At 50.4% G+C, this 24446-nt stretch overlaps 1 protein-coding gene across 1 annotated transcript in view; it reads left to right on the plus strand.

Moving 5' to 3' along the window:
* The window catches only part of sema5ba (sema domain, seven thrombospondin repeats (type 1 and type 1-like), transmembrane domain (TM) and short cytoplasmic domain, (semaphorin) 5Ba), an 82044-nt gene that overhangs the window by 38549 nt on the left and 19049 nt on the right, over nt 1–24446 (plus strand). Inside the window, exons 4-10 of the mRNA XM_084689403.1 lie at nt 4923–5022; nt 5316–5361; nt 15776–15838; nt 16398–16496; nt 16719–16932; nt 19938–20223; nt 24194–24329. Of these exons, the coding sequence (XP_084545529.1) occupies nt 4923–5022; nt 5316–5361; nt 15776–15838; nt 16398–16496; nt 16719–16932; nt 19938–20223; nt 24194–24329 (944 nt within the window). The remainder of the gene's footprint in view (nt 1–4922; nt 5023–5315; nt 5362–15775; nt 15839–16397; nt 16497–16718; nt 16933–19937; nt 20224–24193; nt 24330–24446) is intronic.

The following is a 24446-nucleotide window of genomic DNA, read 5'->3' on the forward strand; positions in this document are numbered from 1 at the left end:
TTCAGGACGGCAGAATTGTCTCTCGATCTGTGCCTGGGTAATGGCCCAGTCATTGAGGTAGTCATGTCTCCATCCTCCACACCAGCAGCTCTTAAGGAAGGCAGAGAGATGGCTGAGTGATGTTCTCAGGGCCCCTGAGAACAGCACAGCAGAGTGGAAGGCGTCCCAGCCCCTCTGTCTATAATGGGTCGGTGCTGTGAGGGGGGCATGGGGTGTATGGTTATATCAGACACCATGTCGAATGGTACTCCATCACCCTAGCTCTGGGAGCTGGGCGCATGCTACGCAATCATCTACTGATGGGTGATCAGTCAGGCCTGGGGAGGGGCGGGATCGGATGGTGAGTTTGGCTCCATTTGCCACTTTGGAGTGAGGCGTGTCGCTGTGTCTCTGTGCGTCTCTCTCTGTCCTTCCGAGGGAAGTGAGGACTCGACTCTGTCTCTGTTTGGAGTCTCAGCCTCCAGCAAGCACCCCCTCCCCACCACACACACACACACACACACACATGCAGACATTCATATTCACACGCACAGCAATGACCCAGGTATGATCTAATCTGCCACGCTGTGGTCCCAGGGTGGTTTCTACCCACTGGTTTGTGATAGATGCCCTTTTAAGTTTGTGCCTGAATGACTCGCATGGTCTGGCTAATACCTTCCAGACCTGCTCTACCTTTCTCTCCCCTGCACAGCACAGCACAGCCCTCTGTCCTCCCTTCTCCTTTCACCCACTCCTCTCTTCGCTCCTCTCTTTTCCTCTCCCTTCACGTTTTCCTCTCTCCTTTGCTTTCTTTATTCCGCTCCTCGCTCCCAGAGTAACCCTTTCCCAGATTGACCGCTGTGGCTGTCCCTGTTCCCATTCTTGATTCTCTCGAGAGGCAGGGATGGATGGATGGATGGATGGATGGATGGATGGATGGATGGATGGATGGTGCGATGTGCTTCAGTGAGGTACAACAGCCTCTATCCTCAAGCTGTCGGCCAGCCTTCATCAGCGCAAACATGGAATTGAATGCAAGTGGGTGAACCGAGAGAGGCAGTGGAGGGAAGGAGAAAGGGATGGAGGGAGGGGATAAAGGGAGGGAGCGAGGGAGGGAGGGAGGGAGGGGAGAAGGGAGGGACAGAGGGGATAAAGGGAGGGAGGGAGGGAGGGGAGAAGGGAGGGAAGAAGGGAGGGACAGAGGGGAGAAAGGGAGACTAAACAAAACATTTCTTGGTATTTGGGGCAGATAAGCAACATCTGTCAGCTGTGATAAGATCCTTGTAGCTCCAGTTGGAGCAGAGCAGGGGGTGGAGACATGGGTCCTGTGTGGATCCGTTGGTGAGAATGCAGTGTGCAGTGGGTTCAACTCAGTAGGCCCTGGTCTATGGGCACACTGTGTACACACATGATTATGCCAGGTGTAACTGCATTGGTCATGTGGTTGGCCTTCCTTGTCCTTGAGAACAGTTTTTCCAGCCTTCGTGTCCCTGTTTAAGAAGTCAAATGTTTTGAGTATGTGTGTCCCAGAGGACGCCGTTGACAGACATGTTTCTTTACAGCACCAGGTGTCATTCAAAGCTCATTGAACCATTTAGCTCCTGACAGAAGCAATCAACAAAATGCACAATTATAATGGTAATGATAGCCAGATATGTGGATGTTTGTTTTCTTTTTTTTTTATTCTTAAAGGCCACTAATTTAATTGAGTAAATGTTATTACTTCCAAAATGGGTGATGTTAAATGCAAGGGTTTACAACAAACTAAACCATGTTCTCTCCATGTACAGTAAGTAAAACAGCATCCAAGGTTATCGTCCAACCAGTGGTTGACTGCATTTGAAAGGGGGCAGGGGATTCCAATGTCTGAGTAGGATTAGAGAGAAAACCATGACCATCCCTCGTTCTAATTAGACCCTTTCATCATTTGAATCTGAATCTGAAATGAGAGTTTTTCTCATCTGTTATCTGTGGACAGTACAGAGCCGTAACAATGTTGATTGCTTTGCTCCGGCCTAACTGTCTGTAGACCAACACCAGCACATAACCCTGGGTTAATTAATGCAAGCCCAAGATTGCCTCGGCTGTTTCCACAAGCTCTCGTCGCACACCAAGTCTGATGCTATCCCATGATCCCCTATCGACCAGCCCGCATCCCCACCTTCATGGCTTAGATAGAGAAAGGATTGTGGCAGCAGAAAGATGGTGCCTTTCTTTTTGGCATGCTGTGTATGCAGACTTGGGAAGATATCTCAATTCCATCAACTCTTTTCGATGAATATGGATTAAGTGTGCGTGCGTGAGTGTGTGTTTGTTGTTCCATTCCATTTCGTTCCCCGAGCTCAGCATTCCGATAGACTGCAGTGGGCTTTGGCACTCAGAAGCTTTGAGCTCCGACCGGGCCTTTCCTCACATGTATTTGCTTTTTAGAGTCCTTCGTTAACAGGAGTGGAGCAGAGTCAGCCGTGGTTTGAATTTGACCACGGGGGCTGACGGGGTATATAAAGGTTATGAAACACGTTCCCCCTCCAGTGTCTGTGCTGCCTTCATCTGCCTGATCCGCCGGCTGATGCGTTAATCTGGCTCTCCGTCCATCACGGCAGAAAAAACCCCCCCCAATAATAGTCCATCAGGCTGAGACAGAGCCCAGAGGCTAGGCGCTTGGGAGGAAGTGCGGCTCACACTTTTATCCCTCTTTATTGGCCACGGACTCTCATTGGCATGCCCACCGCCCGTCACACATTATGAGAAGAGAGACTTCTCAAAGCTGTCTGACTGGCTAGCTGTGACTGACCGACCAGCTGGCTGGCTGGCTGGCTGGCTGGCTGGCTGGCTGGCTGACTGGCTGACTGTCTGGCTGACTGTCTAGCTGTCTGACTGGCTCGATGACTCTGGCCAGCTTATTAGCTGGCTAACTGTCCAGCTAGCTTGTGCATACTGTATAAAACCTCTTGTGAGTGGATAAATGTCAGATAGTCATGAAAAGCCCCCTCACTGTTAGAGAGCCTTTCACGGCCGTAAACAAGCAGAGCTCTCAGCAGCTTTCAAGCGCCTTATGAGCCACAATCAAATGATACTGCCGGCCCCTCTCGGGGAGCTGTTGAAGAGGATACGTGGACTGTTTGTCCCCTGGTGGTGATTCCATTTCATATCGTTTATTTGTTTGCATCTCTTTTTAAACATTTTGCTGTCCATCAGAAGCTGTGCCTGGCTACCTGCACCAGCATTAAAGACGGTTCCTCTTGCTCTAGTGTTTCTCGTGGTGGGCAATGCAGTATTAAGTAAACATCTGGTCATGTGTTGGATGGGATCTCTTGGGTGTCTCCGCATGACTGGTTAGCTCCATACCGACGACATACAGATGAACAAGAGGTCTCTCTCATGACTCAGCTTGAACGCTACTGTCAGCACGTCCTCTCCGTCCATCTCTTCCCTTCACACCATGACTCCATCTTTGCCGATGCCCTCGACGCCTATATCCCTCAAACCTTCTCTCTTTTTTTGTCCGAAAACCACCCCCACTCTACGCCCAGCCAGACAGTCCACACACTGGGTACACATGGTAGCTAGGGCCCCTGGGAAGAACGTCCATAACTTCCCCTACTCTGTCATGGTTGTTGCTAATTTGTGGCAGTTTGGACAGTGTTTATAGACGGAGGCTGAATAAGAAGGCCCAGAGGCTTCTCTTCTGCTTGACCATGTTGGGAGCGAGGGCGAGCTGGATAGGGGTGCACACAGACCCGCTGGTTGCTCTGTCCAAGAAGTTGTTTTCCTCAACGCAGTTTACAATCTGTTTATTTAAAAAGCAACGGATGAGGAATGATCACTGTCTATATCTTAACACACACATGCACACGCGCACACAGAGCTTGGGCTAAGGCCTTACACAATCTCTCTCTGTTTCTGTCTCTCTGTCTCTATCTCTCTCCCTCTCTATCTCTCTCTCTGTCTCTCTCTCACTCCCTTTCACTCTTTTACAGTCTCTGTAAAATAAATGAAGCTGAAAAAGGCCAAATAATGAAGAAAACATCATCTATATCTGCCTTTTCACACCAAGGGTACATTTGTACTGTGGGACACATTCTAGTATTGTCTGTGTGAGACATTCACATTCTATTCATATTCTATTCACATTCTATTCATATTCTATTGACACAGTTTTCCCATTCACATGTTCACATCCTCACTCTAAATGCCAAAGACATTAAGTGCCTATTCCAAGTATGTAGGCTACATACTAGTCCTTGTGCGAGTTAAAATGATTGTTCGGATTACGTTTTTCTGTGTAATGGATTAAAATATCCTGCCTCTGGTCATTCGACTGGGCATTTAAGCAAGCTGAAGTAGTTAGATCCCACAGCCACTGCTGTGATACTGTGTATTACATTGAATAACGACAAATCCCTATTCTCTACCACATCTCCCATGTGGTGAAATCCATTTAGCATCCCACGCTTGGGTCACTGAAGATCAGCTGAGCTTTTTCCGAGGAATAATGCTCTTTTTGTGAGTTTTCTTTTTGTACACTAAGAATCCGTCAGGCGCCCTGTGCCTGCTGCTCGAAATGGTTTTGATCCGGGAAAGCAAGTGTCAGGCAGGGCGTTGATTGGTGCAGAGCTCGCTGGATGCGAGGAGGAATGTTGACTGGTTGTCATGTTGCATTAGGATCAGGGGGCTTGATGTGACCAGTAGAGCATTGTCCCTCTGTGCTGGCTCCCAACATGTGGCCCAGGGGGTGGGAGTAAGGGGTGCAAGTTGGAGCTAGTCTCCACTACCTGTCCAGGCAACACAGAGAATAACACGGCACTGATAAAGCCTGAAGATTAGCCGGTAGAACAATCAAATAAATCCATTATTTTTATCCAATAGACAATCGTGATCTCTCTCTCTCTGTTTCTTTCTCTATGTACCCATCTCTACCCATCCTTATCTTCCTCTGTTAGCTCTCAGTCCGTGGACGTGTAATTTCTCGCACCCTGGAGTAAGAGACTACTCCCAGCTGACCCTTGACCTCACCAGGAATGAGCTGATAGTGGGAGCCAGGTAAGAGCTCACTGGCTCATTGAATTTGCCTTCATAACCCTTATAATGTATGTTAAACCCCATAGTATATGTGAAATACAGGCGACTAGCTGTCCTCATTTTCTCATGGGTGATTTTTGTAAAAACGGCTGCGTAGACTGCCCACAGGTCTTGTTAGGAGTCTGGTGTGCAGTTTGGCTGCAGGAGTACTGTGGATCTGCTGCAACTACTAAATGTATTGCTTCAGAGAGAACTGTGTGTTCCTGTAATAAGCTTCCTGTGATGACTGTTCTCTCTTGCTCTCTTCTCTACAGAAACTACCTCTTCAGACTCGACCTCAACAACATGTCACTGATACAGGTAGGAAGTAGAGTGCTCCCTCTCTTTTTATATCTCTTTATCTGTCTCTGTCTGTTTATATCTATGTGTGTGTCATTCTTCTTCTCTCTCTATTTCTCTCTCTTCCTCCCTCTCTCTTTCTTGCTCTTGTCATCTACAGTACATTTTCTCTTCCCTTCCTCTTCCCTCCCTCTTTTAATTTACTGGCAGACGGACACTGCTGGGACTGCAATTGAGTCAGAGTTTGGAGAAAGAGAGTATTAGATAAGTGTGTGTGTGTGTGTATGCATGCATGTGTGTGTGTGCCTATGTGTGGGGTTTAAGGTCACTAGAAGCAGTTGTAGGACAAAAAGGGAATTGCACCAGCAGATAAATGCTTTACCTCTCCCGCCCCAGCCTCAACTAACCACTTTCCACATCCACGCAACACATTCATATTTCACCAGTAAACGTAAGATGGGCGGAGGGTGTGACAGGTTCTAAGTAGGCCGCCGTGATAATGACGTCTCCATGGACGTGCTGCTGAGGAAACAGACTGGGGTTTCAGGGCTGTTGCATCAGGTAGATATGATGTCTAACCCTCCCATGCTGGCCTGGGACTATACTGGGAGTCACACATGCTCACGGGTATTCACTGATACAGCCGGATACTAGAAAGTTGGAGTATTTCACGGGAGTCCGTAGCACTGCATTGCGAATTGTGCACGAAAAGATGTCACTCGTTTTGGACGAACAAAGTTCCCATTCACAGTTGCAGCGGCATGGCATAACGAGTACACAGCTGCGACCCGAGTGGCCGCGATGACGACAATACAACCTCTGTCTGTGGGGTGTTGTTGTGAATGTGGAAGTTGACTGATGTGTTTGTGTTGGTTCAGTCTGAGGCGCAGTCCTCTCCGTGGCGCTGTGTTTGGGCTACAGTCATTCTACATGCGCCCCTCTCAACGCACACACAAGCTTCTCTTGGCTTATCTCATGCAGTGAAGGAAACAGGGCTGAACTTTGTGGTTCTGGCGTAAGTGGAGGTGTTGCAAAGCGTGCCAAGACCCAAATGGATGAAAGAAGCCTGGATCGAGGAAGAGGACAGGGAGGGGGAGGGGGGGGAAGGAGGGGGGGGGGAGCTGGAGAGTGTCTGTGGCAGCCTGCCTGCCTTTACAGATGAACGAGAGAGAGAGAGAGAGAGAGAGAGAGAGAGAGAGAGAGAGAGAGAGAGAGAGAGAGAGAGAGAGAGAGAGAGAGAGAGAGGGGGAGAGAGGGGGGGGGGAGAGAGAGAGAGAGAGAGAGAGAGAGAGAGAGGGACGGAGGGAGAGAGAGGGGGGAGAGAGAGAGAGCACTTTTCTACTTCCTACCTGTATCAGTGACATGTTGTTGAGGTTGAGTCTGAAGAGGTCGTTTCTGTAGAGAAGAGAGCAAGAGAAAAGAGTCATCACAGGAAGCTTATTACAGGAACACACAGTTCTCTCTGAAGCAATACATTTAGTAGTTGCAGCAGATCCACAGTACTCCTGCCGCCAAACTGCACACCAGACTCCTAACAAGATCTGTAGGTAGTCTACGCAGCCATTTTTTCAAAAATCAGCCATGAGAAAAATTCTGACAGCTAGTCTCCTGAACGCAGATACCGTAGGGAGAAAAGACTTTGCGAGACGCCTCTGGTGGTGTTCAGTGGGAACCCAAACTTGTGAGGAGAAGCTGACCTCCTCAATGGGGCCAGAGAGCAGTCTGACAGTGGTCTGAACACAGCCGCTGGTCCCTGGTGGACATGAGTCACTGACTCGCGTCCCTGCAGCAGCGCTGGGCTGCGGTCTGTGTGCCCACGCCTCTCAATCCTTTTGACTGACTGGAGAGGTTTTCCCGGCAGTCCATTACCACAGCCCCGGAAACACACCCCGCCATCACCTTTGTCTCTCCCCATCCTCCACCGTCATCGCCCGTTCCCCCACTCTCCTCCACTAATGACGTCCCCTGTCTGTGTATGTTGCCCGCATCTCTACCAGAGCCAGGTCAGAGAGCTGGGGGGGGGGGAGGTTACAGGTTTCTATTTTCTCCCTTTATATGGGGGGGAAGGATAGTTTGGTTGCTGGGGATGAAATGCTGCGTGGCTGGGAGTGCGGGAGGGGGGAGCGCGGGGGGGGGGGGGGGGGGATGCAGCAGCTGCCTGGTCTTTTGAAGGTGTGCCCGGGCTATTGTACACAGGCACCTGGGAGAACACCTGCTGTGGCCATTAGTGTTCAGACAAGCGTGGTGGAGGGACTGAATCCAGTCTCCAGGAGAGGAGTGGGAAGGGGGAAACAAAAGCAGAAGGAGAGAGAGAGAGAGAGAGAGAGAGAAAGAGAGAGGGAGAGAGGGAGAGAGGGAGAGAGGGAGAGAGGGAGAGAGAGGGAGAGAGAGAGGGAGAGAGAGAGGGAGAGAGAGAGGGAGAGAGAGGGAGAGAGAGGGAGGGAGGGGGAGGGGGAGGGAGGGACTTTCAGAAGGGGGGGAGAAGGCTTTCACCTCCAGTCCTACTCAGCACTTTCCATCTGGACCTGCACCTCAGACAAGCCTCGAGTGTTGACGGCTAGAGAAAAGTTTACTCTGCACCAAATACCTGAGTACAGCAGGTCCAAGGAACACCTTCAAAGGACTGAGAGGGATTTGTTGTCCAGCTATCGAGTCTTATCGAGGAGAAGCTGCAAACTGCCAAGCTACAGAAATCAAACGAATTTTCCCTGATACCAATAGAGTACGCCCACACACGCTGGCAGCTCTGTGCTTAAGATTTCAAGCTGGTAGGTGTGTCGTAGGAGGCGAGGCGGGTGTGAATTAATGATCTCTTTTGTCACTGTAGCACTCTCTACCTCGCACACACCCCAACACAGACACGCAAACGAACGCACAAACCAACAAACGCGCGTACACCGACAGACAGACACTCTCTCAGTGCGAGCAGGACCACCTGATGGGATCGACACATCCTTGAGTAAAAGTAGGGCTCAGAGGATCTGACGCAAGCGTTTCAATTCGCCATCCATTGATTCTCTCTCTCTCTCTCTCTCTCTCTCTCCCACTTTCTCTCGTTCTGCATATCTCTTTGTCTTTGTCTTTTTCTCTGGTTTCAGCTTCTCTCTCCCCCCCCCTCTCTCTCTCTCTCTGCAGGGGAGCGAGCGAGGGATGTGGAGGGGGTGGGGTTGGGGATGTGTGTGGGGGGGGGTGGTTCTGATTGCGTCCCACCCACGCACTCTGTCCTCTTGGCCCCTGCTGAGAGAACGCCGTGTGATGTGGTCTGCCAGCTCCACGAGTGGGCCTGCACACTGGAACACAAACAACAGAGAGAGAGAGAGAGAGAGAGAGAGAGAGAGAGAGAGAGAGAGAGAGAGAGAGAGAGAGAGAGGGTGGGAGGCAGGACAGAAGTTGGAGAGACTGAGAGGAAGCGATACAGAGAGCGAGAGAGAGAGTGAGAGAGAGTGAGAGAGAGTGAGAGAGTGAGAGAGAGTGAGAGAGAGTGAGAGAGAGTGAGAGAGAGAGTGGGGGGGGGAGGGTGGGAGGCAGGACAGAAGTTGGAGAGACTGAGAGGAAGCGATACAGAGAGAGAGCGAGAGAGAGAGAGCGAGAGAGAGAGAGAGAGAGAGAGAGAGAGAGAGAGCGTGCATGTGTAAGTGCGCGAGGCAGGGTTACGTTTCCGAGCCGTCTGTTCTCTGCTTGTTCTGTTTGTTTTCCTCTGCAGTGGAATGCACACGATCCAGATGTGCTATCTGAGCTGCTCCTCTGCTGTCGAGGCCAAACCGCTTCAGCCGAACCTCGTTTCCCTCAACTGATCCCTGAACGATACAGTACATAGTGGGGGGTTATATCTGCATAATATCACGGGTACACCCGCTTCTTTAAGGTGACAGCATCTGGACATAACCCTCTCTCCTCTGACCAGCTTGTCCAGTTAGGACGAGCGAATCTGTCATGTCCCGAAGACATGCAGGTGGAGACCGATGTAATGGTTCTGTCTCTCGCTCATGTGGTGTGCCGGAATGTTCTTCTCTGCCTGACCCTGTCGGTTGTCAAGCCTTACATCAGCTCTCACTCACTTCTCCTCAGCAGAGTAATACGAGTACTGGGATGTACTGTGGGCTGTTTGACCCAGGACTGATGTGGGAGAGATGTAGTTTGCTGACACGGACAAAGCAGAAAGGTGCAGTGAGAGAAGGTGAGAGTTGAACAGGAGAAAGGGGTAGAGGCATACGAAGCCATGACGTCAGACCTGATCTCTTCAGGGTTGGAATGTAAACAGTGCGTGCCCGTACTCTACGCACAAGCAGACATTCTGGAAGGATCATTCATCTATCGGCATCTCCTGTCCCTGAATCCCTCCATCCCCCAATTCCTCCGTCCTGCCATCCCTCCATCCCCCTATCCCTCCATCCCCAAACTGGCTATCTCCTACATCTCTCTCTCTCTCTCTCCCAGTGACTTTGCAATCTCTCGACCGTGCGGGACAGGCCACTCCCGATCCTTTTTATCTTACTCCTTACTGTCCAATCCTGGTCCACAGCTCGAATAATGATCCCTGTTTTCACACGTCTGCTGTGAGCAAGTGTGTGGGTCTGCACCACGGAGAGCCCCGTGCACGACTGCAGAGAGAGAGCGGGCGGGAAAGGGCTGGCCGAGAGAGGCTGCTCTCTAGCCTGAATCTCAGGCTTATTACTGAGTAGAATGTGAAGTCTGCCGAGCGGTAAAGTGTTATGTTCACCTTGCATTTCTGTCTCCTGAAGCTCCAGAGGACCCCGATTCAGTCTGACCCCGTGGCTCTCGTGTAAAATTGTCCTTTTCCGTTTTGTCGAACGCAGCAGGCAGTCATTTCTGCTGATCGTCTTGGCCACCTGAAAATGCAAGGAGCTCTGGACCTCCTCTGTGATTTATCAGTCTCCCCTCAGCATCTGGTCATTCTGTGTCCGGTTAGCCCAATTGCCTCAGCCACTATCCCCAATGTGAAAGGCGGCCTGTGATGAGGTGGAGCGAGTCTCGGTCGTTTGGGGTCAATCTGTTTTTCTTTTGTCCTTATTTTCCAAATGAAACACCTCAAAGCACACTCTCTCTCTTGCAGCGAGCTCTCTGCAGCAATTGCAGGGTCTGGTCCAGTTGGAACGTGCTCATGCATAGCTTACATACCTGTCTGCTTTGACTTTGGACTAAAACGTTGTGAGGTTAAAGACACAGAGTAATGTGGACATGAATTGCCTGCAAGCCAAAGCTGTTGCCAGTCTTTGAGAAGGGTGTGGTTTGTTCGGTTTGGTTCCATAATGCAGTTCACGGTCAAGACAAGTGAAGTGACCTCTGTGGTCACAAGGTCGCTGACCTCTCCTGCTTCCCTTGTTGATTCCTCAAACAGGAAGTCTTCTATACAAACTCATTTGTCGACAAAGGTCTGTGGGAACCTGTCAGTGTTCGAGCAGGAAAACAAATCGTTTTCTTCTGCGTACTTAAACGGGGCGGCTCGAAATCTTTGAATCCGAGATGCCATTGGGGTGGTTTGAGTAAGCCTAGTTGTGCATCTTAGAGGTCATGTGTCATTTGCAGCAACGACATCAGCAGTGAACAGGCTTCACGAGACCAGCCCGTCTGACTGTGCTGGGGTCCATGTGTGTTAGTCTTCTCTCATTTTTTTTTTCTTCCTTATTGGCTGTCATGTTGTTGATGCCTGTCATATGCAGCTGTGGTCAGAGCTGCAGGGAAGTGTGAAGAGATAGGGATCCAAATGGCAAGCCTGGTTAGATGTTCACACTCTTCACTTCATCCACAGTTGGAGAAAAAGACAAAAAGAAGAACGGGATGACCTGGAGTTTGATGAGTCATGCCTGATTTCATGCGGTCTGTGCATGATTAATTGCCCTGTGCAATTTGCTTGAGATTTAATTATTGATGTGGTCTTTGTAAAGATGGGGTGGGAGGGTGGTGGTGGTGGGGGGTAATAGACACTACTTGTCGACAAGCAGTGTGCTATGCCAGAGTTTGTGTGTGTGTTTTGTGTGTGTGTGTGTTACAAGGTGGAGTGCCTAATGACGAAGACGGCCTTTTTCTGCCTCATGACTCTCTAAAGTAGAGTCATCACCTGTAGCAGGCCCCCCTGGGCATGGCACAAGTGTGCACGTGAGCACGTGTGTGTGCACGTGTGTGTGTGCACGTGTGTGTGGCTGCTGCTCTCATGCCCGCTGGCGGATTCAAGTCATCACTCACCACCAGTTGCCAAATACTGCAATACCACCCAGCCACACACACACACATGCACACCACATTGCACACATGTTGTCATGGGAGCAGCCACACATGCAGAGAGGTGTCAGTGGAGGGCTGATAGCTGTCTGTGCTGTCTTGTGTACTGGCCCTCACTTCCCACTGTGTAAACCCTCTGTGGGAACAGCCGGGACACTTCAAAGATATATATATATATATATATATGCGCGCACAACTTCAAAGACGCACACATCCGTTCCCCCTCGCGATAGTGTGGCAAGGCAGCTTGAGCGCTGTCGTTCCTCAGCTGAGGTGGAGCAGGGCGATGGAGCTGATTCCATTCTGGATAGACAGACTGGTGCATGGCTACAGCAGGGGTGTGGAGAGGGGCCGGAGCGCACAGCTGTGTGTGTGAGTGTGTGTGTGTGTGTGTGAGAGGGAGAGTGTATCTTCGCCCTCTTGTGCAGGGATCAGTGTTCAGGGACAAAGAGGCAGGGCATTGAGAGTCCTGTCACATCCGTCCTTGCTCGGAGGGGGGTGTTGGGAGGGTGTTAGGGTGTGTGGGGGGGGGGGCGGGGTAGGGTAGGGAGTGGGGTTCTGGCTTGAATAGAAGACTGTGTAAAAGGACGAAGAGGGGCGGTTCCTGAGCCCTGGCGGCCCATTGAAGTGATGGGACCTTGGAGGGGAGGGGAGGGGAGAGGAGGAGGAGAGAGGAGGCATACAGAGATGGATGATCTCCCTGTTTCTCTCGCTCTCTCTCGCTCTCTCTCTCTTTCTCTCTGGTCACACTCTCCTAAGCCCAGCTCACAGATGAGTATGTAAATAGTCTCTCCTTTTCGTACCCAAAGTGAGAGGAGGCCTCTCTGACGAGGTAAAGGACGGGAGTTCCACCCACACTGAGTAGATTCAGCTACCACCTGGACCAAAACGTCCTGGACTGTTTCATTTGAAGGAGGAATGCTTTTCACTGTGAAGCGACTATTCTGCCGTCTGGAGATCTAACCTTTTTCACCATATATCAAACGTAGTTATATCCTCCATATAATGTGCTATCCTGTTCATCGGTCATTTTCATGAGTTATATGTTCATTAGAGCCTACAAATATTGAAAGTATTGTTGAAGCTGGCCCATACTTATTGGAGAATGTGAGTAGTGCTCATAAGTCATAATTAGCTGTCGTACGTGGGGTTTGTACTGTCGTGTGTCAGGGAGAGGGTGTTATTGACAGAGACATACTGTAGTTGGAGAATAGTCTTTTCTTATTTATATTGTTCTCTCTGTCTCTGCTCTCTTAAACTCTCTCCCTTTCTTTCTTTCTTTCTTTCTTTCTTTCTTTCTTTCTTTCTTTCTTTCTTTCTTTCTTTCTTTCTTTCTTTCTTTCTTTCTTTCTTTCTTTCTTTCTCTCTCTCTCTCTCTCTCTCTCTCTCTCTCTCTCTCTCTCTCTCTCTCTCTCTCTCTCTCTCTCTCTCTCTCTTTCTCTCCCTTCCTCTCTCTTTCTTTCTTCATCCGTCCCTGCTTATTTCCTCAGCATTTTCTCCCGCTCATAAAAATAGAATTAATTTCCCTCCCAAACACAATTTCTCCGTGGTTAAAGTGATGAATCCTATATCCGTGTGCTAATTGTAGTTCTCATTTTTTTTATTTGCCCATGAAAAATTCATGGTTTATTTAAATGGTACCAGGGGGCAGGGTTTCTTATTGCATCCTGGAGTGTGAATTTCAGAGAAGAATGTCAGAGTTGGAGGGTGAGATACCAGTTTTAGAAACATACTTGGCAGCACTGCTAATAAATTAAGATCACCCTAAGCGATGCATCCGTTGTGCGGGGGAAATGACCTCACATCATATTGGGTGAAGAAAAAACAGCCCTGTTTAAAGTTGCATTTCATCGTTCAATCATTTTGTGACACATTATCGATTTGTGGAACTTGTTTTAATATAAAGGTGGCTCACTTTCATTCTCACAAGAAGACAGGCCCAATACTTCTTCTAAGCTATAAAGGAGCAAATTAGTACTTCGCTTAGCTCTTTTCATTTGCCAGTCCTGTTGTGAGCCATTATTTCCAAATGAGCACTTGTCGCTGTTTCAAAATGTTGCACTCAGGGGTTCAAGTTCCTTGCTAGCTAAAAGGTGACCTCATCCCCACACATATAGTGACACATAGAGTTGGTTCAGACAAGCAGCAGCCCCAGTCACCCAGCCCACACATTGTCCACCCGTCAGCCCCTCTTTCAGGCTAGCAGCAGGGCTGGTCCTGGGGCTGAGGGCGGGATCCAGAGTGTTCCTGCCTGGCTCTTTGAGAAAACTGGCTTTGTTCCAGTCTGGTGTCAGAAGAGAGGCTGCCAGGGTAGGGTCAGGGGTTAAGCCAAGCAAGGACCTTGGAGATGGGGCCTCTGCGAAAGGATGGTAATGACCTGAGCGATGATTCATCGAATAGGCATCCATCACACACACTGCATCCCCCCCCCCCTGCCATAGCTCCAAATACAATTACCACAGGGAGGAGAAGGGTGGGTGTGTGTGTGTGTGTGTGTGTGTGTGTGTGTGTGTGTGTGTGTGTGTGTGTGTGTGTGTGTGTGTGTGCGTGTCTGGGTGTGTGCGTGCAGGGGCCCGTGTGTATACGTACCGTTTGGGATTACGTCATCATTTCAAAAGTAGGGTATTGAGGGAGGCCCGCATGGTGTGTGTGCTTCAGTGTGTTTGTGAACAGCTGGGGGGGGAGGGAAGGGGAGGGGAGGGCTACAGCTCTGAGTGGAGGTGTATACATGGGTCAGTGTCACATGACAGGAAGGACAGGTTTTTGAAGAGCAATGTCAGTCAAGGTCATTGTCAGTGTCCGCATGAGAGTTTCACCATGTCACCGTTGTCATGGCAGCTTGCAGGGATGTTGTCTTTCCCGCTCTTTGTCCTCCTGTCTCTCCCTCCACCTACTGTCTTTGATTGTCACTGTCCAATCCTCTATCTCCCTCGCTCTTACCCACTCTCTCTTCCTCTCTCTCCGTCTGTCTTTCTGTCTCTCCCCTATGCGACTCTCTTTGGTAATGGTCACCACTTTATGAACGAGGTTAATGGACTGGAGCAGCCCTGTCACAGATGGAGAACACAGAGGCATCGATACAGGTCATCAGACTCTCACTTCCTCGTGTTGATCCTGAATATAGTATCGATTGATGCGAAGATGTATTTGAGTTCATCGACGTGTCTTTCTCTCCACCTCTTCCATTTGATGAGGCCTGGGGCTTGTTTCTTCTGGGTTTCCAGTGCTCCCGGGAGTGGGCTGAAGATGGGCGCGGTCAATATCAAATAGATGGCGGGAGAGTGACAGCCAATAAGATATAAATGAGGGAGAGAGAGGGAGAGACAGGGAGAGAGGGAGAAAGAGTTCAGAGTTCCAAGTTCAAAGAGACTTTAGGTTAGAAGAAAGCAGGAGATTGGGGGGTTAGGGGGTACTGGGGGGGGGGGGGGGGGTAAAATATATGGCAAGTGACCCATCAACCATGCCATCTCGCGCCAATCTCTCTCTCAGCAGTAGGGCGGGGCAGAGCAGAACGTATTTATAGTGATGGAGACCCAAACACAAAGTGATACCCATGAGAGAGAGTGGGCCATATCACAGGCTTTTACCCAAGCAGCACAGCTCTGAAAACCCAGCACGCTCTGTGCATGCGTGGGCGTCTCTGGATGTGTGTGTCTCTGTACGCCTCTGTGTGGGTGTTTAAGTGTGTGTATCTGGGTGCCTCCCTATGCCTCTCTGCATGTGTGTGTGTGTGTGTGTGTGTTACTGTGTGTATGTATGTGTGTGTATATGCTCACTCTCCAGCACAGAGCGGTGCTGTTTCAGTCTCTTGATGCTGCCTGCATCCATAATTAAACTCAAGACACGCCGATCAAGAGGAATATAATTGGGCAGTGGGAAAAAGTGGGGGTGAGCGCTGAAAGAAGTAGCAGTGGAGAGCTATTTACATGCAAATGACATCTGCTGCCTGCCTGCCTGCCTGCTTCTTCAACCACCCAGTTACCTCACCTCCTAAAGCCGCTGGCTCTTTCTCCTTGTTTACCCAATAAACAAACAACAATAAGGTTAATGTCTTTTCATGCATCTGTGTGTAGGTCCAATATTGCCATCAACAGTTACGCAATTGTGAGTGTGGAAGCGTTGTCACCAAGCAGCCCCACTTGGCCTGCCCTCAAAGCACCCGAGTCACCTTCCTGGTTTTGTTGTGGTTTCCTAGGCGACGGAGTGGGGCCCGGATGAGGAAACCAGGAGGTCCTGTCAGAGCAAAGGGAAGACGGAGGTAACTTTAATCCCGCCCACCAATTACACCACTTCCTGTAAATAGTATCCGTCTCCTGAGGGGGAGGGTGGGGGGGGGGGCTCTGGAACCTGGTGTGAGGGCCGCGTGGAGAGAACAGCTTTTTCCGGGCCCCTCAAACAAAGTGTTTTTCTTGTGACGATGGCCGACGAAAAGAAACAATATTGGCTAGCCAGCTTACGCCAGTTCTCCTTAAAAACTTGGTAACAAATACAGTGATCATTTTGTTGTTAGACTTTCATTGTTTGAATTGATTGCCATGTCATTTCATCTCAAAAGCCACATACAAAAGCCACAACTGAAAAAAAGCAATCACTTTCTCCTGAAACCAAGGCAACCGGCATGACCTCAATTCTGCTTGTAGATGTGGAGTACCGTTTATTCTTACGGACAGGATCCTTCTAAAGACAACTGCATTTCATTACATTATTATTACATTTCTTTCAAGGATCTGACAATGTTATCAATTGGATGCACTGCCTGTCAGTTACTGGTATGAAAGGTTCAAATCCAACCCTCTCCGTTCTGCCTCCCCCTACAGGTGGAGTGCCAGAACTACATTCGTGTTCTGCTGGTCAACAAGACTGAGGTCATCACCTGTGGAACCAACGCCTTCCAGCCTCTTTGCATCACCCGTGAGGTAAAGGAGGGGACAGGAGGGGGTGAGGGGAGTTGGCGGTGAGGATATTTTGGGCTGGGGGTTTGGTCTAGAGTAGACTTAGGTGGTCTGGCAGTGTTATCAGAACTGATGACTGTAGAAGTCGGGGTTGGGCAGAAGTTTCTGGAGTGTAAACATCAATCAACCATGACAGACCACAATCCTCTCTCTTTGCCGTCACGACGGGGTTCTCCCGATCCCCAGGTGGGCAACATGAGCAGTGTTCTGGAGCGGGTGAACGGCGTGGCTCGGTGCCCATACGACCCTCGCCACAACTCCACCGCCGTGGTGACAGAGAGCGGAGAGCTGTACGCCGCCACCGTCATCGACTTCTCGGGCCGCGACCCAGTCATCTACCGTAGCCTCGGGGGGATGCCCCCTCTCCGCACCGCCCAATACAACTCCAAGTGGCTCAACGGTAACCACCACAACCTGCTCAATCCGTTTTTGGAAAAAAAGTTTGGCCCTGATGGTTCAAATTTGCATGAAATGTGTGTAAAAAAAACGTGTGTGTCTACGGAGCATCCTGACATTGTCACTTCCCCTTCTACCTACGGTGCTAACTGTGAATCTTGGTAATTTGACGACAGAATATTCTAGAAGGATTTCAGCCTGGTAATCCACATCAGTGTAGGTTGTTAGAGCCGCACATATCTAGGTATGTGGAGAACATCTCCGGTGCGCCACGCCAGGGGCTGATCCTGCGTTAGCCATGGTTAGGCTGGCCTGTCAGTAGTCTCCTCCATGCTGACACCGTGGCTTTTCTGTACAGCCCTAGGGAACACTTCCCGACTCCGGCAGAGAGAAGACAAACCGTCCAGAGCCACACTTCATTCTTGACTGTACGGGGGAAAGCGAGGGGGGGGGAGGGGGAGGGCGAAGAGAGAGGGAAGAGGGGCGGTCAGAGATTTCAGAACATTTCGTTGGCGTGGCGGTATAAATGGCAGGAGGAGATGGAAAGCCTACAGAAGAAAGGCGGTGAAGGGAGAAGGGGAGAGGGGGAGGGGAAGGGAGGGAGGGAGGTGTGCTGAGGCTGGGGGAACAGGGTACTGTAGAAGAAGGCCAGGCAGAGGAGATAGACTCAGGAGCCAGTGAGCAATGTAATTATTCCTCGCGGCAGGGAGAGGGTGAAATTACACAGCGCTGCATGCTTCACGCCATGCGGGCCGCTCAGCCTGTATCGCGCGCGCGCGTGTGTGTGTGTGAGGGCAAGAGTTGTTGTTTTTCGTGTGGAAAATGTGTGTCCTACGTGCCCAAATGTGCGTGCGCGCGTGCGTGCGTGAGTGATGTGGACAAACGGAAGAGATGAGTGCGTACTCGTCAGCAGAAGCACAGCTGGCTACAGACAGACACCTCACATGTCGGCTGCACCTCACCGTTTCCTCTTGAATCGTCACGCACACGCACACCTGCTCCGCATACACGCCCCACAGACTACTTCCTCAAGGGCTGTCTCGTCCGCCCCAGTAGAGATGGGGTGTGAATTAAAATCTCATTTCTATTCAACCCCCCCCCCAGTTCAGGGAGATCTAAAGACAAAGGGGGGGCCTGCACCAAATCAATCTCCTGTTATTGGCTTGGTGTCCTGCCAGGTGCTGACCAACACTTTTATCAGGAATGTGAATGAAGTGGAGAACGCAGAGGCAGAGGATGTGAGGGCGATGACAGAATACACACCGACCAATAAACCACCTCCCTCCTCCCTGGGCTGTGAATGGCTAATCACAGGGCCACGGCTGGCGACACCCCCCACAGGACTCCAGTAGAAGGTTGAACAATCTGTTTACTTTCAGCAGGGAAGTGGAAAAATACAGTGGGTCGGCTTGGCGCCCACACGCACACAGTCTCTGCATCGATGTACTGGAAGCATCCCCCCCTCCACACACAGACACACGTACAGACACGCATGAACCCACACAGGCAAAGACACGCGCGCACTCTTGATGAGCTGTGCTAATTTACTGCAAATGGTTGTTTCCAGTCGTGTAATTATCTCTGGCTCTGCAGGTGATATATCGCACCACAGTAGAACCTAGCTGGAATCACCAGTCGGATAACTCAGTGAGCTAGAAAACACACTGTCTCCGTTACCCGACAGAGCTACAGGTTAGGGAGGGAGAGACGATTAGACACAAGAAGAGAAGGAGCTGGGGGGGCGGGGGGGACCCTCTCTGTGTTAGGATGGCCAGCTCCAATGCCTCATCCCAGGTATGCTGTATTTGAATTCAGGCCTGGTGGATGGTGGTGCAGCTGTGCGATAGGAGATAGGTGAACAGGGAACTGGAGGCTGACAATGACGGCACAATGTTCCATTATCAGCCCATTCATAGGACAATGTTCCTGCGTAGAAACGAGACGATTTGTCCATTTCATTCACTCTCGCTGCAGGCCATTCCACCTGGCGTTGGTTGTCATCATATCTCTGGGATCGAATTATGAGGCTGTTATAGGAGCACAACCACAACCCCCCCCCACCCCCCCGTCTCCACCCCCCCACCCCCTTCCTCGTCCTCGCCCGCCCAGCGGTCCGTCCTATCTCTCTTCCCAGATCTCATTCTCTTAAACGGTGCTGCTGGCCTGCTGGCTTCCACCGTCGCTGTTGTTTGCCGGTTAATATCTCCACTCTCTGCATCCAAACTGGAGTGTGTATGTGTAAGCATGTGTGTTTGTGTCTGTCCTTTTGGGTGTACGACTGTATGAGTGTGTGTGCGCATGTGTGTGTGTGTGCTGTTCGAGCGAGTGCGTTTGTGTAAGTGTGCGATCACATTAGGAACGAGCGGTCCCTGAGGGAAACAGTACTGACAGTTCCCAGTGTTGTTTTCAGGGTCTGAACGCTCCTGTAATCAGTGTTAGCACTGCTCTGTACTAACACCACTACTGCAGGGATCAGAGGGCGTTCAGGAGAGGACCAAAACTACCCAGGGTGTGTGTCAATGGCTCCAACACATTAGCATGTTTGATATATCAAAGTATAACATGTCGTCATGGTCCAGTATTGATCCAAAGTGCATTAGCCCCAGGATTTGCCATGCAAAGGAAGATATGACGCGCCCTTGCCATGTACAGTTAAAGTTGAGCAATGGATGTGTACATAGACGTGTGAGTTATGTCTTTGATATAGAAACCTAGCACACTTTGACACTGAGGATCATCATCCAGAGAATGTATGCCTCCAGGGACTTCAGCGGTTGACTTAGCTTGACAGTGGAGCTGCTCTCTAAAGGTGTATTTGACCTCGATGGACCGAGATACAAATGCAAATGAAAAAGTGAAATCTCCCGGAAGGATGAGAGGAAAGAATGCTCTTTTTTTTTATTTCCCTCTCCCCCTATCTAACTCTTCACTTCTCTCTTCTTTTTTTCCTCTCCTCTTCATCTTCCTTTGTTGTCCACGCTCTCTCTCTCTCCTCCTCCTCCTCCCCAGAGCCCCACTTCATCTCGGCCTTTGATATCGGCCTCTTCACCTTCTTCTTCCTGCGGGAAAACGCCGTGGAGCACGACTGCGGCAAGACGGTGTACTCGCGCGTGGCGCGCGTCTGCAAGAACGACATCGGCGGCCGCTTCCTCCTCGAGGACACGTGGACCACCTTCACGAAGGCCCGGCTCAACTGCTCGCGCTCCGGGGAGATCCCATTCTACTACAACGAGCTGCAGAGCACCTTCTACCTGCCCGAGCAGGACCTCATCTACGGCATCTTCACCACCAACGTGTGAGTGACGCGCGCCCGCTCCGTCTCCGGTCCTCTCGTCTGGGTTCTCCGCGCTCGGCGCGCATGCTTGTCTTTAGGTGGAACCAACGTTTAGCTGTGCCCCCCCCCCCCCTTCCTCTTGTCTCGTATTTTTTGGCGGCGGCCCCCTCTTCAATGGCTCCCCCAGTCGCTGTCCCCGGGATGGGACCGCGGGAGAGCGAAATGGTAATGCAATCAGAAGAAACACTGTCTCCATCTGTCTGTGCTAAATTGAACACGGCCCCAGCTGCTCCCAGGAGCCGGGGCGGTAAAACAGAGCGGCGGCCCAGAGCGGAGCGGGAGCTTTACGGCTGGTGCCAGAGCCGCTGGTACTGGGGACGCGGGCCGCGTCTCAACACTCCTAACCCGCTTCCTCTCCTTGTCTTGTTGTCTTTTTTTTGTTGTTGCTCTGTTAAGTGTAAATTACAAGAGGGGGGCGGGGGGGCGGGGGGGAGAGACTTTTTGAGAATTGAGATGCTCCCCCTGGTTCTTAGTACTGACAGGCGACGGTTTAGTGTTCTCCCAGGGGAGCAGGCGTCAAGACATAAGATCACGGCCTGGCCTTTTAATGAAGAGCAGATCTTATTGGCATGTCCCTTCATCAGAAGGGAAGCGAGGGAGGGAGTAGGAGAAGAGTTTCTCCCACAGACGTGACCCTCATAACAATGGTCTGTCCTCATCCCTCCATCTCTTGAATGAATTTCAAGAGTTCAATTAATAAAATGACTAAATGTGATTGTAATTCCCAGCTCAGATCGAAACGCATGTCGTCTCAGCCGTTCTTCTTGAACCTGGCCTGTGAATGTGTAGCCGTGTTTAAAGCTTAACAGTTATTTCAAATACATTTTGTACATTACATGTGCATGCAGGTGGGTCTCCAGGAAGGCAGTTATATCCTTTCTTTTTTCAGTATAATGGAAATTATATTTCCCCCCATCATCGTACATAATAACTGGAAATGCACCTTGAAATGAGTTATATGCCCCCTGCAGCCAGGTAGATGGTCTAAAAGAAAGAACATTGTCTGTACACAACCAGTAAGATAATACGCTTTAACAACTTCCTCTTCTACCAGAAATATGTTGTCGTTGTTGTGCTGCACCCAACGCTCCTGGTTCCTTTCTAAGTCAAAGTCAAAGAGTCAAAGAGATGTATTTGTCACATACCCAGTTTATCACAGGTCATTCAGGCAACAGCCCCGTTGGGGCAGATACTGTAGCCTCTCTGCCTCGATCTGCTTGAGTTGTGGAACTGCCTCGGCTCCTGAATGTGACTGTTTCGGCCCAGTGCTGTGACTCAGGCTCACATATTGTTATGCAGTGAAAATATTTGTGGATAATCCAGCTTGGGTTCAATTTCTGGTCCCTGCCGCCCTAGGCTGCTGAGTGAGCTTTTTGTTTCTGCTGCGGCACAGGTATTCACCGAGGGTGAAACACTCCAGACTTAATGTATTTTTTACCATTTGAGATTCACGCTGGTGTGAGAGGCAGGGCCCGCTGTGATAGGAGGCTGCAAAAGAAATGCAATTTGCATCTGTTCCCGTGCTTTTGTTTTGTGCCGCGTGCGTGTGCGTGTGCGTGCATGTCTGTGTGTGTGTTGGGAAACACGGCATGCAAGTACTTCCATAGCGCGCTCTCACAAGTACATGTAGGACATCTGGTGAGAGCAAACAAACATGTTCGGCTCGCTGTGACTCACCATCACTGAGGGCTCAACCCCCACATCTGCAATGAGACGGACTGGGCATGTGCGGGCCCTGATTCCGAGGAGGTGGTGAGGTCATCGACCACAGTCCTCTGTGAGCTATGGAGAGGACATCCTACCGAGCTCTTGCCAGATCATAGGGAGAAAGATCGAAAGTGCACTGTCATCTGGGTGGCTTGCTGACTTGCACACAGGTTGGTTTGCTGACTTGCTGATTTGCTGACTGGCAGGCCGACTGGCTTGTTGGATGGCTCCTTAGTTAAATTGCTGACTGGCAGGTGTTAGGCCATGGGAGCTGCTGGGGTTGGATCATAGCATGGGGTTGGTTCCCTGTCCAGCTCTTTGCCGCCGCCTGTTCTTGAGGCCCCTTAGTCAGAGAGAGCTCTGGCCCCTCCCTCCTCTTCCTCCTCCTCATCAACCTCCTCACAGACACTCTGGCTCTGATTAAACACTCCCTGCTCCCGGACCACAGACATTAACTGAGCGTGTGCAGCTCCTGGGAGACAGTCCCATGATGTGAATGAGGTCATTAGTTCCTCAGAAGCATGGAGGGTGTGAGGAGCCATGCTGGGACACGGAGGAGCTTCTGGGTGAGACGAAAGATAGTATAATGAAAGAACTAGGCACCTGAATGTTCAGATGGCACGGTCATTGGAAACCAAGAGAGAAGAAAGAAAGAGAGAGAGAGAGAGAGAGAGAGAGAGAGAGAGAGAGAGAGAGAGAGAGAGAGTGAGAGAGAGAGAGAGAGAGAGAGAGAGAGAGAGAGAGAGAGAGAGAGAGAGAGAGAGAGAGAGAGAGAGAGAGAGAGAGAGAGAGAGAGAGAGAGAGAGAAAGAAAAAGAGGGAGAAAAAGAGAGCAAGAGAGGGGAGAAAGGGGGTCGGGCCCTGCGTGGTTCTGTGGTTGTGGTTGCAGAGTGGTTATTTCAGCCCATGTGTATGTGGTTTCCTCAGCTATGGTTCTGGGCCACAGCTGTCTCACTCGGCTCCGCAACTCCTCAAAGACGTCTGTCCCCGTAGGACACAAACACAGCAGGAAGAAATGGGACTGAAAAACACGGTTTCTCTGGTCCAGTACTGAAAATCAATGCAAGAAAATGTTGGAAGAAAACTTAGCAAGCTGTTCCCTCCCAGCCTTGTCAAAGAGCCACCTGTTCTTCAAACTCAGCTCATTTGGACTGACTGACTGACTGGATGGTTTTCCTCCAGTGGTCCCCGTGAATGGGACCTCCGCAATGGGAGAGGCTCATCCCTCTCCTCGCCGGAATTGAGACAGGGCTGAAAGCCTCTCATAGCGGAGGCTCTGCGGCAGACTCAGTCCATAAGGTGCCACAGTCTCTCCTATATGCCCCTGGACACCTAGGAACAGATGCTTTATTAGTGTGTTCATTCAGAAACATGGTGGAATGGCAGGCAGGTTTATTGTTCCGTTAATTCTGTTCAGGGCAGAGTGTGTGCATGCATGTGTGTGTGTGTGTGTGTGTGTGTCCATGGCACAGAGCAGCAGCAGGCAGTTTAAAAACTCATTACCCAGCCAACGTATAATAGGCGTTAGGAGTGCTAGGATAACAATACTGTACCACCACCCACAGTACAGTACCAAAGCTGCTATGGTTTGTTTTTCCCCCCAAAGCTCAGCCTATTCATACAGTTTAGACACACCTGCGTGTGAGTGTGCCAATGATGAGAATCTCGCCAGCACATGCCTAATGTAATTCCCTAGCTGCCCCATGCTGATAATATAGCCCTGTCTCCTGTTGATGTAGGCCCATGAGATGGTTTTTAAAAGAAGCCCTAAAAGCTGGGATTTTCGAAAGAACACGCTGCATCACAGTTAGATACTGAAGATCTTTTCTTATCTGCAGCTGTTTAATGTGCAACAGTTCAGCTTCTCTATAGGTATCTAAAATAACAATGTTTTTCCATTTCTTTATCGCCGTTTTCCACACTCTCCCTCTAACTTTTGTCATTTTGTCTGTCTGTATCTCACCCCCTCCCTATTTACCTTTCTCTCTCTCAATCTTTACCTTTCTCATTCTATCCCCCTCTTGTCTCTCCCTCCTCTGCCACCTTCCCTCCCTCCCTCCCTCCCTCCCTCCCTCCCTCCCTCCCTCCCTCCCTCCCTCCCTCCCTCCCTCCCTCCCTCCCTCCCTCCCTCCCTCCCTCCCTCCCTCCCTCCCTCCCTCTCTCTCTCTCTCTCTCTCTCTCTCTCTCTCTCTCTCTCTCTCTGTCTCTCTCTGTCTCTCGTACAGGAACAGCATAGCAGCATCTGCAGTGTGTGCGTTTAACCTGAGCTCCATCACCCAGGCCTTCAACGGTCCCTTCCGTTCCCAGGAGAACCCTCGCTCCACCTGGCTGCCCACCCCCAACCCCATTCCCAACTTCCAGGTCTGACCCACACCTGCTTAGGAAGGACAGACTGTATTCTAATGTCAAGCATGTATTTTGATGCATAGCGCATCAATGTTTTTGATTAGTTATTTATAACTCAGTTATCTTCTGGTC

The sequence above is a fragment of the Hypomesus nipponensis genome, chromosome 23, assembly GCF_054491055.1.
Source record: "Hypomesus nipponensis isolate SF chromosome 23, ASM5449105v1, whole genome shotgun sequence".
NCBI classification, from domain to species: domain Eukaryota; kingdom Metazoa; phylum Chordata; class Actinopteri; order Osmeriformes; family Osmeridae; genus Hypomesus; species Hypomesus nipponensis.